Source organism: Pezoporus flaviventris, unplaced genomic scaffold (assembly GCF_033815535.1).
Source record: "Pezoporus flaviventris isolate CSIRO_AGI_PZ_B2104156 unplaced genomic scaffold, CSIRO_AGI_Pfla_v1 ptg000030l, whole genome shotgun sequence".
NCBI lineage: Eukaryota > Metazoa > Chordata > Aves > Psittaciformes > Psittacidae > Pezoporus > Pezoporus flaviventris.
The window spans coordinates 2677001-2693875 of NW_026892578.1; the positions used below are offsets into that span (position 1 = coordinate 2677001).

General features: G+C 41.4%; 1 protein-coding gene across 2 annotated transcripts in view; it reads left to right on the forward strand.

The window, feature by feature from the left end:
* The first annotated feature begins 329 nt into the window (after positions 1-329).
* The window catches only part of MGAT4A (alpha-1,3-mannosyl-glycoprotein 4-beta-N-acetylglucosaminyltransferase A), an 80006-nt gene continuing 63460 nt past the window's right edge, over positions 330-16875 (forward strand). Inside the window, exons 1-2 of one of the 2 annotated variants that reach the window (XM_061459704.1) lie at positions 330-447; positions 4484-4797. In XM_061459704.1, the coding sequence (XP_061315688.1) occupies positions 4704-4797 (94 nt within the window). In that variant the 5' untranslated portion in view covers positions 330-447; positions 4484-4703. The remainder of the gene's footprint in view (positions 448-4483; positions 4798-16875) is intronic. The other variant, XM_061459706.1, reaches the window with a different exon arrangement.

Here is a 16875-nt window from a genome sequence, read left to right on the forward strand (position 1 = left end):
TTAGTGATGGACCTGGCAGTCCTTGGATGAAGGTTGGACTTGATGATCTTAAAGGTCTTTTCCAACGCTGTTGACGCTACGATTTCCATGACCACTGACAACGCCCATACTCTCCAGCTCCCACCACAGCTTCTGAGGCAGGCCTCGCGAGACAGAGCCATTTATAGCTGCGGCCGAACAGAGCGACAGGACTCTCAGCCAATGAGTCTCCCTCTCCGACGCGGCCGCCCATAGGCTGCCCGCGGGGCCGGTGGGCGGGGCGTATCTCCGTGCCGTTCCACGGCGCTCCGGGGGTGGGGGGTGCGGTTGCGCGGGTTGGGTGCGTCGCTGAGGAGGAAGGGGTGGTGGGGGGGGCCGGGAGAGGGGAGTGAGATCCCCGCGCGAGCCGAGACAGTCGCCCGCCGCCGCCCGTGCCCCGCGGCTCCCCCTGCCGGAGCGCACGCACAGGTGAGGATGGCAGCGGCGGTCAGTGGGTCCTGCTCCCCCGCTGCCGCCTTCGGACCCGGCTCAGAGCCGGCAGCTGCAGCCGGCTCGGGTGCTTGTGGGGGGTCAGAGCCGGGTGTTTCTCCCACCTTTTGGAGCGGGTGTGCGGCGGAGGCTGTTTCCCTCCTAGCGCCGCCGGTCTCTGCGGTGTCGCCGGAGGGAGGACGGGCGGGAGGCTGGGGGCTGTCCTGCTCCGCCATCTGCGTGTATGCACCCTTCTGCGCTCGCATGCACCTGCCTGGTGGCAGTGGTGGTGTAGGGAGCCCTTGCGGGTCCTTCGCAGGACTTGCTGCCGCCCCCTCCCTTCGCCCTGTGCTTAGGGTGCGCTCCGGGCGGTTGGAGGGTAAGAGCGGCGCTGCTCCCCCTCCTTCTCCCTCTTGTGCGCTCGGGGAGACCCTTCTTTCCATCCTTCCTCCTTCGCTTCCCGGGAGAGGGAGCCCGCGGGGGTTCGGCAGAGTTTGCAGTTTCCCGTCCCTCTTCCTTCCCTTCGCCACCACGCTCCGATGCGCCAGGCAGCTCCGCGGACCGGCGCTCTCCCTCCTCTCCGTCTCCCTCAGCTCTCGCCCTCTGCTGCCTGGCAGAGCTGGCGCGGCCGGTGCGTTATTTCCCCGCTTGGTCTTTCGCTTCTCAGACTAAATAGCCAGGGCCGGGGCGGTGAGACACAGAGGAAGGTCCCGGCTAACTCGGGACGGTTTCGGCGGAGGCAGCGGATCGCCGTTCCCCGGGCTTGGGGCGTTTCGGCTGCGAAATGACAGGGCGCCGGCGAGCCGGAGGGGACGGCCGTTAACGGCGGCGGGTGACGGGGGGGGGTTGCTGAAGCGTTTCAGTAGAAATAAGGTGGAAAGTCCCCTGTTTAGCGGATCTCCACCAACCTTTTCCTTCTTGTCTTTTAATCGTTCTCCCATGCCTTGAAGAACAACCTTTTAAACGCAACGCCGCTGCCGCGGTAGGTGCTTTTGCACCTCCCGGCAGGATGGGATCTGGCCTCATCCCCTCAGAAGTCTGGCTCGCTTCATGCCCTGATTCTACACCATTCGACCCTTCAGCAATTGTGCGGAGAGCCTTTGCCGGGGCATTGAAGTGTAACGGTTTTTTTCTGATTTGTGGTTGGAAATATACTTTGTATGTGTTTTGGGAGTGTCTGGGTGCATACAGAAACTTCTTGGTTTATTTAAGATGGGATTCCTCTGAATCCTCAGTAGAATGCCCCTCAGCACCTGAGGGGTGCCAGGTACCTTCGGTACCCGTTGTCGTCAGCATCTACTACTGACTGTTCCTGTCAGTCTGCAGGGGAAAAGGTTCAGGTCACAACGGTGCTGGAAAGTTTCATAGGCTTCAATCTATCTACTTATTCCCTGTCATAACGTTGGCTCAAACTGGATTACCCCTCAGTTAAATTTGTTTAGTTTGTGTGATAAATTATTGAACAAATCTAAAGTGACCACCTGGGGGTTAAATAATTTATGTCCATCTACACATGGGTTTCTGCTTGTTTAACTATCTGCATTTTTAAAAGCTGGAGCGCTTCTGGTTCATGCGTGGCCTTGATGTATGCAGTTTGATACAGTGTAATGCTTGAATAATCGTCTAAGTATTGCTGAGCTGTAGCTGAGCTGCTGGTGCCTGTGCTAAGAGGAGTGGTTACAAGACCAGAAGAGAAAGATAAAAGCAGAACCAGCCAACTCAAACCCATGATAATTATTAATTTGACACAATTTGTGCATACTTGCTGCTAATTGAATCATGTTGCTACTTTTTTCTTTTTTTTTCTTTTTTTTTCCTCTGAATTCTTTCATGCTGTATATTTTTTTTTTTTTTTTTTTATGGATTCAAATTGCACAGTGAGAAGCCCTGATCACAACATCCTGATTTTATTGCAGCAAATGTAAAAATGATGCCCGCGTTTTCTAGTGAGGGAGGTGGTTCATTTTCCTGGCATTATCAGATGATATTTTTGCTCTCCTGATTGCCCTCTCTTGTTTGCATGTCAGACCAGCTGTCTGTTTGCCCCAATGGGATAATCTGTCTAGCTTGCAGACTGGTCTTTCATGCACACCTGACCTGCTCCAGAGAGATCTGACTGCTGCTAGAATAATGGTAAAGGTAGATGAAGGTTTAGTCATCCTTGCTTCAGAGGCACTTTAGCTGTGTTAAACTGTTAGTGTCAGTGACCTGAGTGGTATCCTAGCTGTTTATTCTGTTAGTCTGGGAATCACCTGAACTTTCCAAATTTATGTAGACAGGCCTTATAAAACCATGGGGTTTTGAGATCTTTGCCTTTCCTTGCTACAGTTCACCCAGACTTTTATCACCAGATTACTATTGCTACTCTTCTGGCTTTTTATCATGTCCATCACCTATTCAAAGTGCTGGTGCTGATGATACTTACTGGCATGCCATACTCTCTGTATTGACTTTCTATAGGTCTCTCAGTTGTCTTTATCTTTTATTTCATTGAATTCAGGTTTCTTGTGTCATAAGACTTTTCACAGATCTTTCTGTTCCTGCTCATTATTTTGTTTCTTACTAAATTTTGCCATCGTCTTTGTCTGCTTCCTGTGTTCTTGCATTTGTTTCCTTCCTCATAGGTGCTATGTGATTTCTGAGTTAATGTTTAAAGCCACAAGCCAATCTGTGTGTAAAGTTCCTCAAAACAAAGCTTGTTAGTAGCATTATATGGGAGGTAATCACAGTCTGAAGATAAATGTTTTCTGTAACTTGGATGTCGTGACCACAATTTGAACACAAGAGCCTGTAGGTCTGCAACTTTGTGGTTTTTTTCTGTTAATTTCTTGATCATGCCTGTTGGTTATATCTTGTTTTGCAAGCTCCTTGGTAAAGGTAGCATGTGCTGTGATACAGGCTTGGGCAGGGTAGTTCAGATTTGACTGGAATCTCTTGGTACCATAAGGATAATACAAAATATATTTTTCTCTGTTATTATAAATGCACCCAGGCAAGAGAGTGCCAGAGATTGCTTCCAGGGAAGATTCAGAGCAAGTTATTTATTGCTGGGTAGCATTATTTGTATCAAATATAGTTTATAGTGCGGTAAAATCTGGTAGTGCCTTAAAAGAACATTAAATGTTAATGTTTGAACTACTGTAAGGGATGAAGTAGTGCTTTAAAAACAAATCTACACACGTCCCTTCTTAAAGTTGGTTAATTTATTTCCTTGTGCTTTGTCTTGTGCAGTTAGGACAGTGTGGTTAGCTGCTGGCTGTGTTTGGCCAGCTGAGGATTTTCTAATCCCAGGATATGAAACCTTCCTCTGGGATGAAACTGAACTGTAGGTAATTTCTGTTGTTTTGTTCTTGTGCCTGTGTGACAGAGATAGAGGAGTGATATGGTCATACCATGGTGTTTTGTGGGGCTTTTGGGTTTTTGCCAGTTGATATAGATTGAGCACTCTGAGTGTGTGACTAGTCTGTGCATAGATGTAGCTAAGCTAGGGAAAAAATGGTTGTGGATGGATCAAACACGCTTACACTAAGCAGAGAAAGATGAGTGATGTAGGTTTGTAAAGGCTGTTTATGACTGGTCTCTCAGTTTGCTGGGGGCAGTTCTGCTGCTGCAGTTACATTAGGCCACACTGATTTCAGAGCAGTTTTGTTGATGTGAGGGTTTAGGAGTGGGGCCTTGAGTTGCTGGCTTCCTGAAAACAACTCTTGTATCAGTTCATTACCTGCTAGGTGGCACGTGATCCCTCCCGCCTTGACTTTATGATAAACTTGTAATGTTGGTGATGTGTATGTTTGTCCTTTGCTAAGCAAATTCATGTGAAATACAGCTCTTCCAGATACAAGCAGTCTTTACAGAAAGAGGACAAATCAATCTAACAAGTTCTATTCTCTGAGCCAAGACTGAGGCAGTGCGGGGGAGGTGCGTGTAAGGCACAGTAATGAGAGTGTAGTAGTATTTCGTTACTGTATTTTGGTACATGGGGACTCTTGTCAATATTTTTGGCATAATCTGTTAAAATTTTATTTCCTTTAAACAGGACTGGAAGAAAAAAGACAAGTTTAATTCATGAGAACGATAAGAGAGCTTACAACAGATTGGAATGGATTGATTTACGATACCTCTGATATGTGAGAGCTACATTTTGTGTTGCTTTGGCCAACTGCTGCTGATGGACTTCAGCTGACTTCATTGCAGCAAGCCCAACAGATAGGTCCTCATCTCTAATAGAACATAACCAAGTGTGATGCTGAAATGAGATGAGGCTCCGAAATGGAACTGTGGCCACCGTGTTAGTTTTCATCACTACTTTCCTCAGTTTGTCCTGGTATACTGCATGGCAAAATGGGAAAGGTAAGTAAAAGGCTCCAAAACCAAATTGACCTTCATGAGCCTGTATGGTACTGCTGCTATATGTTAGCAATCTGTAAATTGTTTGTTGACTAGCTCTGCTCCAAAAAATATTGCCTTGGCAAGGAATAAACATCCACTAATAGATTCAGGAAAATTAGCTTGGAGCCACTGTGATTTTAAAAAGGAAAAAAAAAAATATACCAGAAGAAAATCAGATGCTGCCCTTGGAGGAAGGGTTTGGTCAAGGCTAAATAGTTGTAATTTGGTGGGTTGGTTTTCTTTTTGTTATTGTTGTTTTTTGTTTTTTTTTTTTTTATTTTTTTTCCTGGTTCCTGGAGAAAAAAAAATTACAACCCTCAAACAAAAAACCCCATGTTCTCTGGTTGTTGTTTTTCTTTTTTTATTATTTTTTTATTTTTATTTTATTTCCGTGTAACATATGGCCAATGGACCCGGCTGGTGAATGTTATTTTTGGTGCTGCTTTCTCTTCCCTGATGATTCAGTGATGGCAGTGGCAAACTGCCAGTCAAGATTGTGGAAAGACTTTTTTTTGCTGTCTTTGACTGACATATAAAATATTTCTTGTCAGAGCATGATATAAGAAATAAAGTAATGAGAAAATTGACCAGGTAGTGGGAAATGTACCTATTATAACAACATGAGCAATCTCATTAAATAATAAAGTATCTTTTGTGTGTAATATACTTTTACCTTCTTAAATATCTTAGTTTATGTCAATGCACTCCATGTGAGGCTTGTAAATACATTTTTTCAGAGGGTCAGGCCTGTTGACTGCAAGTCAGATGTTTTGGTTTTGTCCATTAGTAAAGCAAACAAACTTGTTCAGCAGTGGTCTTTAGGAGAAGAAAGGGATTTGGGTTTTTTGTGTTTTTTTTTTCTTCATAAACATCTGATCTTTTGAAAAATAGTAGACTATGTCCTTCTAAGATCAAGTAATTTTAAAACACATTCTGTCTTTAGTGAGCTTGCTACATGGTTTATTCTGACTGTTCTGCTGAGAATACTATCTTCAGTTGTACCTCAGGTCCAATAAGAAGAAGCTGAGGTTCTCCAGGAATATTGTCTGTTGTAGCATAGGCAACTTGTAACCCTTATTTCAGTATAAAAGAAGCAGATGAGTTCTGTAGCGTATCGAATTATTGTTGGGTTTGATTTTTTTCTTTCCCCATTGGGCACTTGCAGGAGAAACAGACGCTTTGTGGTGTGATCTCTGCTGTAGCAGTTGGTTGGTAGGCTAGCCTTCTGAGTGCAAGCAGCAGGAAAAATGTCAGGTTCTCAAGGCTGTGGTAATATATAGATCTTTTCATTGGAAAACAAAAGTGTAGACGTGCCAAAGACTGACAAGAAAAGGGTATCTGAATAGCACTGTAAGTAGTATTTTCTTCATTTTGACTAACGTCACATTCCGTAGTTTCACTTTATGTTACCGATTTATTTCTTGCTGAAGAACCTCACATGAACTTTGTTTTCACTTCAGCAAAGATACATGTTTATGGAATGTCTTTTTTTCTTCTTTTCTTTCTTTGTTGATATGTCATTTACAAATCTTGTTCTCTTTTGTCAAAACAGAACACCAAGAAAAGTATTTGTTAAAAGAAATTAACAGAAATCTGTGATTTAGAGAGCAGTAATATGTACAGCACTTACACAATTAAAGCTGTTGTTGGTCAGACTGCTCTATAACACTTTTTATTTCTTTCCTATTTGAATGCTTAGAATCAATGCTTAATGGTAGTATGAAAGTTCTGCATTTATCTTCTTCCAGGTCTTGCTGGTGAGCATTAGGATAGGTAATTTGTTAAATAAAAATCAGTGTCACGAGACATCAGTAATGTGTTCATCATAAATCACAGTTACGAGACTGCAGTCTGGATAACTTATCTTAAGATATTGCTTCAGGAGAAATTTATACATAAAACAATGGGGGTTTTATTTTACTTTTTAACTTATAGTTATCATTTTATTAATTTGTACAGGTTGTACAAAACCAAAACAGATCTGAGTTCATTTTGTACCATGTTTTTAGAGACATTCCTGCACCAATAGAAAAGATTAAGAAACTGATGATATGTGTTTATTAAGATTATTTTTTTCCAGCTTGATATAATTTTGTATTTAGTAAGCCTTTCAAGATGGTATCTTAATTCATTGATATCATTCTAATTACAAATTTTTGAGTGGCTCAATTAGAAGCAAATACAGCACTTGCCATTCCAATTCATTGAGAGGCTATGGGATGTCACATACTCTGCCCATTATCTTTTGTTATTTGTTACATTTCTATGGCATGCACTAGAGTCCTGTAGTGCTGTCCATTTGTCAGTCTTTGGACAGCAAAGTAAATCAACACTTGGAAAGACAATACTATTAAAGTTTTTTAAAGAAAAAGCAAATCCTCAAATGGCTGGCTTCTCAGTGATAAGTAGAACAAATTTTGCTTTTTAAAAGCAGAAATATAGTGCCTTGTTTCTAACAACCCTAATCCAGTATTCAAGTGATTAATTTTACTTGAGAAACTAAGAACTTGGCAGTTGTCACTTAAAATGCAGAATTGTTTGTAGAATAGCAATAAGACTGGGATTATGGGATGTTTTTGTAGATCATGTCTTCTGGTAAATACACCTTGTTCCAGTCTATGTAGGGTAGGATTTAGATACTTGAAAATGATACAGACTTTGGTACTGTTTTAAAGTGCTAAAAATCGTTTAAATCACTGTTCTGCAGAGACATCTTAAGGATGTCTCGAAAAGTTGTCAGGAGCTGAAGGCAATACTCTGTCTGAAGTGCCATCACTGGAAACAGCATGGCTTTAGCTTACCTAATGATCTGATTATGTAAATAACTTTTCACAGAGCAGATGCTGCTCTTTGAATGAAATGGTCAGTTATGTGGTTGTGCTTTTAAAACTGAGTTTGAAAAAGGTTCACTGAAATACCTCTGGCCTTTGGAAAGAGTTTTCAAAATCAACTATAATTCTTTGCCACTTTCTGGACCCCATGCAATGTCTAGAAGCACTTGAGTTGTGAGGAAGCAGTACATGTGCTGAACACACCTGGGAAAGGCCTCTCCTGTGTGATCTATGTGCAAGAGTCGTGGGTGAGACTGCTTGCTAGGAGTTAAAAATGTGCTATGGTTAGCACAAAGGAAGTAGATGTTAGAAATCAAATCTTGCCAAAATTACTTTGGTGCACAGAAGGACCACTTTTAAAGGATCTGCAGTCACTGTGAATTCACAGTCAGTTTGGTGTAAGTTGTCCTTGTATGGCTCCAAAGACTGAGCTCTTACGCAAGTGCTAACTTTATGCTTAACTCTACCTCCTTTGACTAAATAATGCTTTCTGGTACTACAAACCTGCTCGGAGGCACAGATCTTCACCACCTCATTTGTGCACCACTGCAATGCAGTATTTTTTTTATCCTTAAGGCACTTCTCTTAGGAAGATCTAAGCAATACAAAACAGCACGGTATACCTATTACACCAGCCACAAAAATTACGTCAAAGCTGTTGCATGCTCTGTAGAGAGCATAGTCTTGATGCTTTGATCTTTAATGTGACTAGTGGCCTGAGTAAATAATGTTCCAGGAAGAGCATAAGGCTCTTGAGCACCACAGAGCATACTCTTCTTAGGTCAGCAAACTTCCTGATGCCTGTTACCAGCATGGAAAGGAAGGTAAATGACTTTACTGAATTAGGGAAGGTGTGGTACTATGAAATTCCTCAGCAAAGCATTCATTAACCTCATTAATTTGCTTCCCCTGTTAAAGTTCTACTCTGATTCTTAACAATTCTACACACTTTTTTTTTTTTTGTGTTGAGTGTATGTTACTTTGTTCTTGGTGAAAGATAGTGGTTGGCAGTGTCTTGCATCATTTTTAGAAGGCATTTGGTTACTTGAAGTGGTGAGGAAACATATGGAGTATGTATTGTGAAAATCTGATGCAGCTTAACCCTTTGAGATTGTCTAAGCTATGTAGTTTTCAGAGCAAGCTGAAACTAGTCGTGTATATCATCTTTTTCCCATCTAAAACATATTTTGGTTTAGTGATGAGGAATTAGTTGAAAAAAATTACAGTTTTCAGTTCATCCTAGGGTGATGGTGTAACTATAGGATCTTTTCACTGTATGAGGATGACTTCTTTTGGTATACTGGTTTAAACTGACAAGGAAGGACCTGCAAGAGGACTTTAACTTTTGAGATACTTAACTAGCTTCATAGTTTGCTGAATATTCACTCATATTTAAGTAATGATGGTTAGAGCTACTGTTTTGTGTTAGGCATGACGTTTTCTCTTATTTGGAAGGAAAATTATGTGGGCTGTAAAATAAAACTGTTGTCTTTTCTTCTCCTCTGGCTGATTTCATAAAATTAGAAGTCCCATGCTGTTTCTCAGCCCTGATAGTCATAAGTGCTGAAAAATATCTACACTTAATAACAAGCATAAGAAAACCTGAGACTAAACCAAAAAGCTTCAGCCAGTGGTGGAAAATCCAGGAGGTGGTTCTCCTCCTTCTCCTGGAGGAAGTGTTTAGGATAACAATGGAGGAAACAGGGCAAGGAAGACAGGAGATATACAGATAGATAGATATAGATATTAATTCCCTCCCTGACAGTGGTTATGCAAATATTCCCTTTAAAAACATAAATGTTAATTGCAGTCCTCTGGCTGCATGTTCTGATTTTCATAGTTATGTGCCGATTTCCCACTGATAGGAATTAAGACCAGCCAACAAAAAAAGTTAAATGGGCTACAAGCTGGGAATAGTGGAGACAGAGGAAGGGAGGAGCTGGTGTGGGATGCTAAAGTAGAAAGTACATATAGCAGCTTATGTTATGCCAGTTTGTTTGCAGAAGAAAGGTGGTTGTTTTTTTTTTCGTTTTTTTTTTTGTTTGTTTGTTTGGGTCTTTTTTGTTTGGTTTTTTTTTTCTTTTCTGTTAAACAGGAGGGAAGCATGATTTCCTTTGGAAATTCTGTTGCAGATCTTCCAGGAGCTGAAATTAAAGGAAGTAGGAGTTTCCTTTTTCTTTTTAATACCAGCACAGAAACATTACTTTAGTCTTTATCTAAAATACTGTTTAAGCTTCATTTCCAAAACTGACAAATTGGCATCCATCTGATTGATATTAAAAGTAGGAGTGGAATTTCATTAAAGCCAATCAGGAGTGTAGGTTTGGAATAGTTACAGAGGGTCCTGTGTAGGTAATGAGCACGCTATCCCAAGTGAATTGAGCAGAAGAGGTATTATATATCCCAGCTATTCACGTGGGCAGTTTTTAGGTCTGGTATCTTTGTGTCTGTCTTGTGCCCGTTGCAGTGGGACTTCTCTGACACCAGTGATTTGGTGGGCTGCAGTGGAAAGGATCGCAACCAAAGTTGTTTTAGCAGCCCTGCCTTGTCCCCTTTTTCTGTAACTTGCTAACTAGGTTAGCTTGACAGTTTATGGGAGTCTAAAGCTTGGTTGCTACCAGTGTTTAATGTGACCAGACTTGGCCGACATCTTGAGGGACTGCTCTTGATTGTGGAGCTCACGTTGTTGAGGAAAGGTAATACTTTTGCTCAGTGTGGCTTCTCTTAATACTACTTCAGCCTGAATCTATGCTTGCATGACTACCGCAAAATGCTGGTTGCTGCTGCCGTGCAGAGGCTAACCTGTAAGTGATGTAGCCAACCTAGGAAAGAAAATTGCATCCAAGACAACTGCTTATTCCCTACTGTAAGAAATACATGTATCCACTAAGAAACCTTTGCAATAGATTGTAAACCAGAGTGTATTTATCTTTTTGCTAGTAACTGCCTTCCTAGAGTAGTTACAATAGATACATAGTCATATTTTTAACAGTGAGTAAGGGGGTCTTCGCAATGTCCTGGTTGTGGTGGTTGGTATTTTCCTTAGTGAATCTGGGTGATAGAAGGGAGCAATTTCTTGCTAGATTTCAAACAGCACCATTCTGGAGGAGCAGAGAAGGCAGGCAAGAGACTTGTGGAAGTTGGAGACCTAGTCCAGAAGGGAGGTGAATGGAGGGTTGAAGGTAGTTTAAAATGCCCCAGATAGGACATCGGGCGCACTAAAGTGGGGAAAAACAAAACAAACCAAAACCAACACGTATACATAAAGTACAGGGAAGAAGAAATTTGGTGTTAGGATGCTAGTTAGAAATGGCAGTTTACTGTAAATCAAATGCTAAGCGTGAGTCACCATGTTATTGCAGAAAGCAGAAATTGAACAGAAAAGCGTGCTAAGGAAGTAAGAAGTCAGCTACTCCAGCCATAGGGAGTCTTTCTGCTCTGCTGACATTGTGTTCGCTTCTAGATGGTCCACTAAGGAAATAGATTTATTAGCTAGGGTTCAAAGGAGCAAGAGTGATCAAAGATCTAAAAAATCTACACTGTAAGGAAGGATCATGTCCTGACGTTCCTTAGCTTGAAGGAAAGGTGTGAGGAGAGAGACAGGGAGATTAGTTTCAAATGTTTTTAAAGTTCTTTAGGGGAAAAAACCAAAAACAACCCATATTCATTTTGTAGCCACACTGAATAACAGGATATAAAGGACTGAAACGGAAAGAGAGAACAAGGCTAGGTAGTGGAAAGAGGTGTTTTTTTTTTTAATGGTAAGTGTAGTTAAGTACTGAAGTAGATTGAAGGGAGGGGTGAAGAACTTCCACGCAGGCATTTTCAAGAGCAAGTTGAATCAGCAGTGGCAAGTAAAAGACACCAATACTACATTTGGCACCAACAGAGATTTGGGCTAGCACAAAAAGAGTTACTTACACTGGGTTTTAAAGTTAATATGACACTCAAAATAAGTCTTAGATAGGGAAGACCTGCAGCTGGCAGGAATGGTCTAACTTTGAAGTAGCTATCTTCTTGAAATCAGTTTGGAGGAGAGGGTTAGACTAGATGACCCCTAGAAGTCCTGTCTAACCTAAGTTGTACTAGGTGTTTTTGTGGCCAAGTTTATCTCCTTTTGTGGCCAGAGGGATGTGCCAATGCATTTCATTACCAAATAATACTGATGTTTGCATGGGATATGTGAGAGCTGCCCTCTTATCAGAAAATTTGATCCCTTAAAACATGTAAAATGTTTGCCTGTATTTTAGCAGATTCACTTAAGCTTTTGTTGTTAATGTCCACTGCCATTTCTATAGCTAGGAACCATGACAATACCGTGTTAGAAAAAAGTCTGAAAAAGGGACTTGCTTTTATTTTCAAGTGTAATTATCCTTTTTGTTTTCCACCTCCTCACTTCCATGGTTTAGACTAGTATTTTATTCAGTAACCTTATTCCTGGTGTGTAATCACAACTTTATTTGCTATTTGCTGTCTGGATTAAAAGAAGGTTTTTTTCATTATTGATACAATCTTTAGGATTAGAATCCTATAAATTGTTTCTTTTTAAGATGAGACACCAATAAGTCTATAATTTAGTTTTGTTTATAATGCACTATGTTTTCTTTTGCTGAACATGACAGAAAGTGAATAGAAAGTGGTTTCCTTGCTCAGAGTGCAAGGCTTTATTGCAGCTAGTCTCTACCTAAAAAGCAATTACTCTACAGTATTTTAGAGCTGTGCTTCCAGCTGCTTTTCTGGTTGTCTCCTTGGCTTTCATGCAGTTTTCTGTCTATTCCTGTGGATGCTTCCCACAGATGTGACACCCATCTATCTAACAGTAAACAACAGAAACCCTGTTTTTACTTGTGGCAATATATAATTTTACTATCTTATGCTGAAAAAGGAATTTAAGTTTCCTGTGCCTATTAAGCATAAATGTTGCTATTGTAGCCCACAGATACATTAGATTTTTCTCAGTTCAGTAATGGGCTGAACTAAATATTTTTTTCTGTTACAGACTACTAGTAAAGTAGTTGTTCAAATAAACAGCCCTCATATTTAGTTGTACAGCCCCTAAAGGCGAACTGTAGAGGTACTCTTGGAGGGAGATTTGAATAAAATAAATGTGATGGGATCACATTTGACTTACAAGGTTGTTGTTAATTTGCAGCAACATGGGAGCATGGTGAAGCTTTGATCCCGAGTTGTTTGCAAGGAGTACAAGTTAGAATATGTTCTCTGAAGCAGCTTGTTCAACACAGTTGTCAAGGCAAAAAGAAACAAGGAGCATCAGCAACCTCAACCCACTGGCATGTGTGAAAACAATAATAAAACTTCTGCAATGGCTTGGCTTTTGTGCCCAACCTGTTAAGAATTTCTGAATGTTTCAGCTCTTAGAATAGCATTGCTAATTGCAAGGTGGTAGCTGTCTTCTGACCAGTTATCTTTTGATAGATAAATTTTATTCTGATACATTAAAATGTTCAACATTTGTCTGTGGATCTACTATTACTAATTTCATTTAGATTTAGAAAGCTAGCTTTTCTTGCTGCAGTTCCTGGCTTGTCTGTTTTAAGAGGAGGGAAAGGAATGGTTTAGAGTATCTTGATTTACAGGTACAGAAACTCACAAAGTTACTGACAATTCTGTAGTGGAAACAAAAAATGTTAAAGCATTTCAGATTGTCAGAACTGAATGATTGCTTTTTCTTTCTATGTCATGATTCTGGTTTCCTGTGTGCCGCATTGTACTGTAACTGAGTTAATCTGTCTGAGAATATACAGCATCTTAACTCTCGAAATGTGAGCCCTGAATGTTCAACAGCCTATGAGCAGATAGTGTGATGATGCTTGGAGAAGGTTTGGGATATGTATACCTTGGTTATCCTGGAAATTACTTCTTTTTCTTTATGGAAATCTTGCCTGGACACAAATCCTTCAGCTGCAGAGCCTGTTAGCCCTGGATGGGTGGATGCTGCTGCACAGGCATCCTGTTGCTGACCAGTTTACTGCATGACCAGAAATCCCAATGGCATACACAGATTGTGTGTGTACAGTAAGTGACACCTTCGAGAAGTTTTATGTAAGTGTATATTTATGACTGGTAGTAGTTGCTGAGCAATTGCACAGTAGCACACATGCTTTTGGGATGCCTGAGTGGAATCAACCACTTGATTACTGCCTGGTTGATTGATGTATGTGCTGTGAGTCACATTCTGGAGGATGTATAGAGGGGCATGAGTTGTAGAGTTTATTTGTGTGGAAGCATCAGGGTTAAATGCTTCTGCTTTGCACAGATGTATCTGTTCATCTGCAGAAATAGGGGAGACCTGTCTGTAACTTGTAGACACGTGATGGCAGAATAACTGCTTTCCCTTTTGATGTAAATAGGATGCAGGCATTTGAAGGTAGAGATAATCTTTTGGGGTCAGGGCTCATTTTCCGTTGTTTTCCGCCTCCACACTGCTTTCATGAGAAGGCAGTTGTGTACAATAAATTTGCAGTTTTGTATCACACAGAGACACTGAAAAAGAGACTTTGCCCTGTATTCGTAATATGTTGCTTTAAACCCAACTATTTAACTCTGGTTGATAAAGCTTTTAATTTGGAATGAGCTGTAACTGAATGGAAGAACTTTCTTTCTCTTGTATATTGGGGATCCAGAGATGAGTTGCATTGGAATTTGTAGTATTTTAGCTGTGTGTAGATAGCAGTGATCAATCATTTGAATTGGTTAAAGTTGAGAATTTGTCTCTGCGCAGGAAAAGATTTGATGCAGAGACATTCAGAATATGTTCGTATATTCAGTACCAATGGCTTTATCATTACAACTGCATCGGAGAGCAACTTAAATTAGTGACTCAGACAATGAACGTAGGATGGTTGTGGTTAACTTTTCTCTGAAGTTGAAATGTCACTGCAGCTTCATTGCTTTGATGTGCCACTGTATCTTCTTTTTCCCTCTGTCACTCCTTTGTAACACGTTTTTAGTCTGTCCTCCTCACTTGGTTCAAATTTGGTGTTGACAGTAACAGTGTATTCCGTAAGTTTGGAGGAAACAGGCTGTTACCACCAGGAAAGAGTCTCCACTTGGTCCCAGGCAGGGGTAGGCTGGAACTCAGCAGTAGTGTTGGGCTTTGTTAGGCAAAAAGTGTTGGGCTTTGCTGGCAGCCTCTGCTCATGTTCCTGCTGACCACACAGTGGGTGCAGATCTGTGTCTGCTGCAGCACTGCTCTCTTTTGCCAGTGATTGAAGGCAGATGCTATTTGAAGTATATGTCTGGGAAGGCATATACATGGGGGAAACATGAGGACTGGTGTTCCAAGGGCCGAACACTGTTTCTGCTGGCTGGGGTTATAATGACAGAGGAACAGAGAGTCCTGGGGTGTAGACAGGGAGTCTTGGGGAACAGCTGGAGCTACTGGGACAGAAGTCCTTGTCGGTGAGAGTGGATGGAAACAACTGTAGAAAAAGGAATCTCTGAAACTTGTGTGGATGCAGTATCTACTGGTTGGGTTTGGGTATTTGCCCTCTGCTTCCACCCTCAACTCGGCTCCCCACCCCAGATCTTGGCTGTCACTAGGCACACAAAATTACCAGAGTGCCAGGTGAAATGATGGTTTTAAATAAAACTCACGCAGAGATTTACACGTAAATTGTATACATTAGGTTTTGATTTTTCATTATACTGCTGGTTTAATCCTTCTTCAATGTGTAGGACAAACAGCTTGTGATTGTGTTTGCAAGTGTAATTTTGTACTCTGTTTTCTTTTGACTTAGTGGAGAATAGCTTTCTGGTCTGGCAAGAATTTGTGCTTAAGCTGTTTGCCTTTACCTGTATCTGGTCTTGTGCATCTTACTTAATGTGTGTACATGTTTAGTATCATTATTAAAGGTGCCATACATGCTTCTGAGGTAGGCTGATGCCAACCTTATGAAGTTTAACCATGCCACGTGCAAGGTTCTGTACCTGGGTCGGAGCAATCCCAGGCACAGCTACAGGATGGGCAAAGAAGAGATTCAGAGCAGCCCTGACGAGAAGGACTTTGGGGTGTTGGTCGATGAGAAAATGAACATGAGCTGGCTTCGCTGTGTGCTTGCAGCCCAGAAAGCCAACCATATCCTGGGCTGCATCAAAAGGAGTGTGACCAGCAGGTCAAAGGAGGTGATCCTGCCCCTCTACTCTGCTCTCCTGAGACCTCACTTGGAGTATTGTGTGCAGTTCTGGTGTCCTCAACATAAAAAGGACATGGAACTGCTGGAACAAGTCCAGAGGAGGGCCACGAGGATGATCAGGGGACTGGAGCACCTCCTGTATGAAGATAGGCTGAGAAAGTTGGGGCTGTTCATCCTGGAGAAGAGAAGGCTGCGTGGAGACCTCATAGCAGCCTTCCAGTATCTGAAGGGGGCCTACAAGGATGATAGGGAGGGACTCTTCATTAGAGACTGTAGTGATAGGACAAGGGGTAACGGGTTAAAACTTAAACAGAGGAAGTTTAGATTGGATATAAGGAAGAAATTCTTTACTGTGAGGGTGGTGAGGCACTGGAATGGGTTGCCCAGGGAGGTTGTGAATGCTTCATCCCTGGCAGTGTTCAAGGCCAGGTTGGACAAAGCCTTGGGTGACATGGTTTAGTGTGAGGTGTCCCTGCCCATGGCTGGGGGGCTGGAACTAGATCATCTTAAGGTCCACCATAACTATTCTATGATTCTGTGGCTACTTTGCTGTGTTGTTCATTGAGATGTTATAGCTTCATTTTTCAAATAGAAATTAAATGTAGGAGGCTGATTGTTATGCTAAAATGAGTGTTACCATTTGTGGTATTTAAGTGAAATATTAGATTTGGTGGCTGATGCAGTTGACTCTACCCTTAATTCTCAGAAAAAGTTTTATAGCAGATTGATTTATGTATTGCAATAATGGAAAAAAGTAATGGGACGCTTAATAGAAACTTAAGAGGAAACTTCTATGGCTATACTTACTACCATCTTTCAACAGTAAAAATGGAATTTTACATACATTTTTTGTAATGCAAAAGGTTTTCTGAACAAATCTTTAGCAAAGTCTTTACTGTAAGGGAAAATCAAAATATACTTAATTTCAGTTCATCTTTATGGAAATGTAAAAGGTTTACTGATGTTTATAGCTACATGATGCTTCTTGGATTTCTTCTTCTGTGGGAATGATTTCTACAGTGTGATAGTTCTTCCACAAACTCTTTGCATCT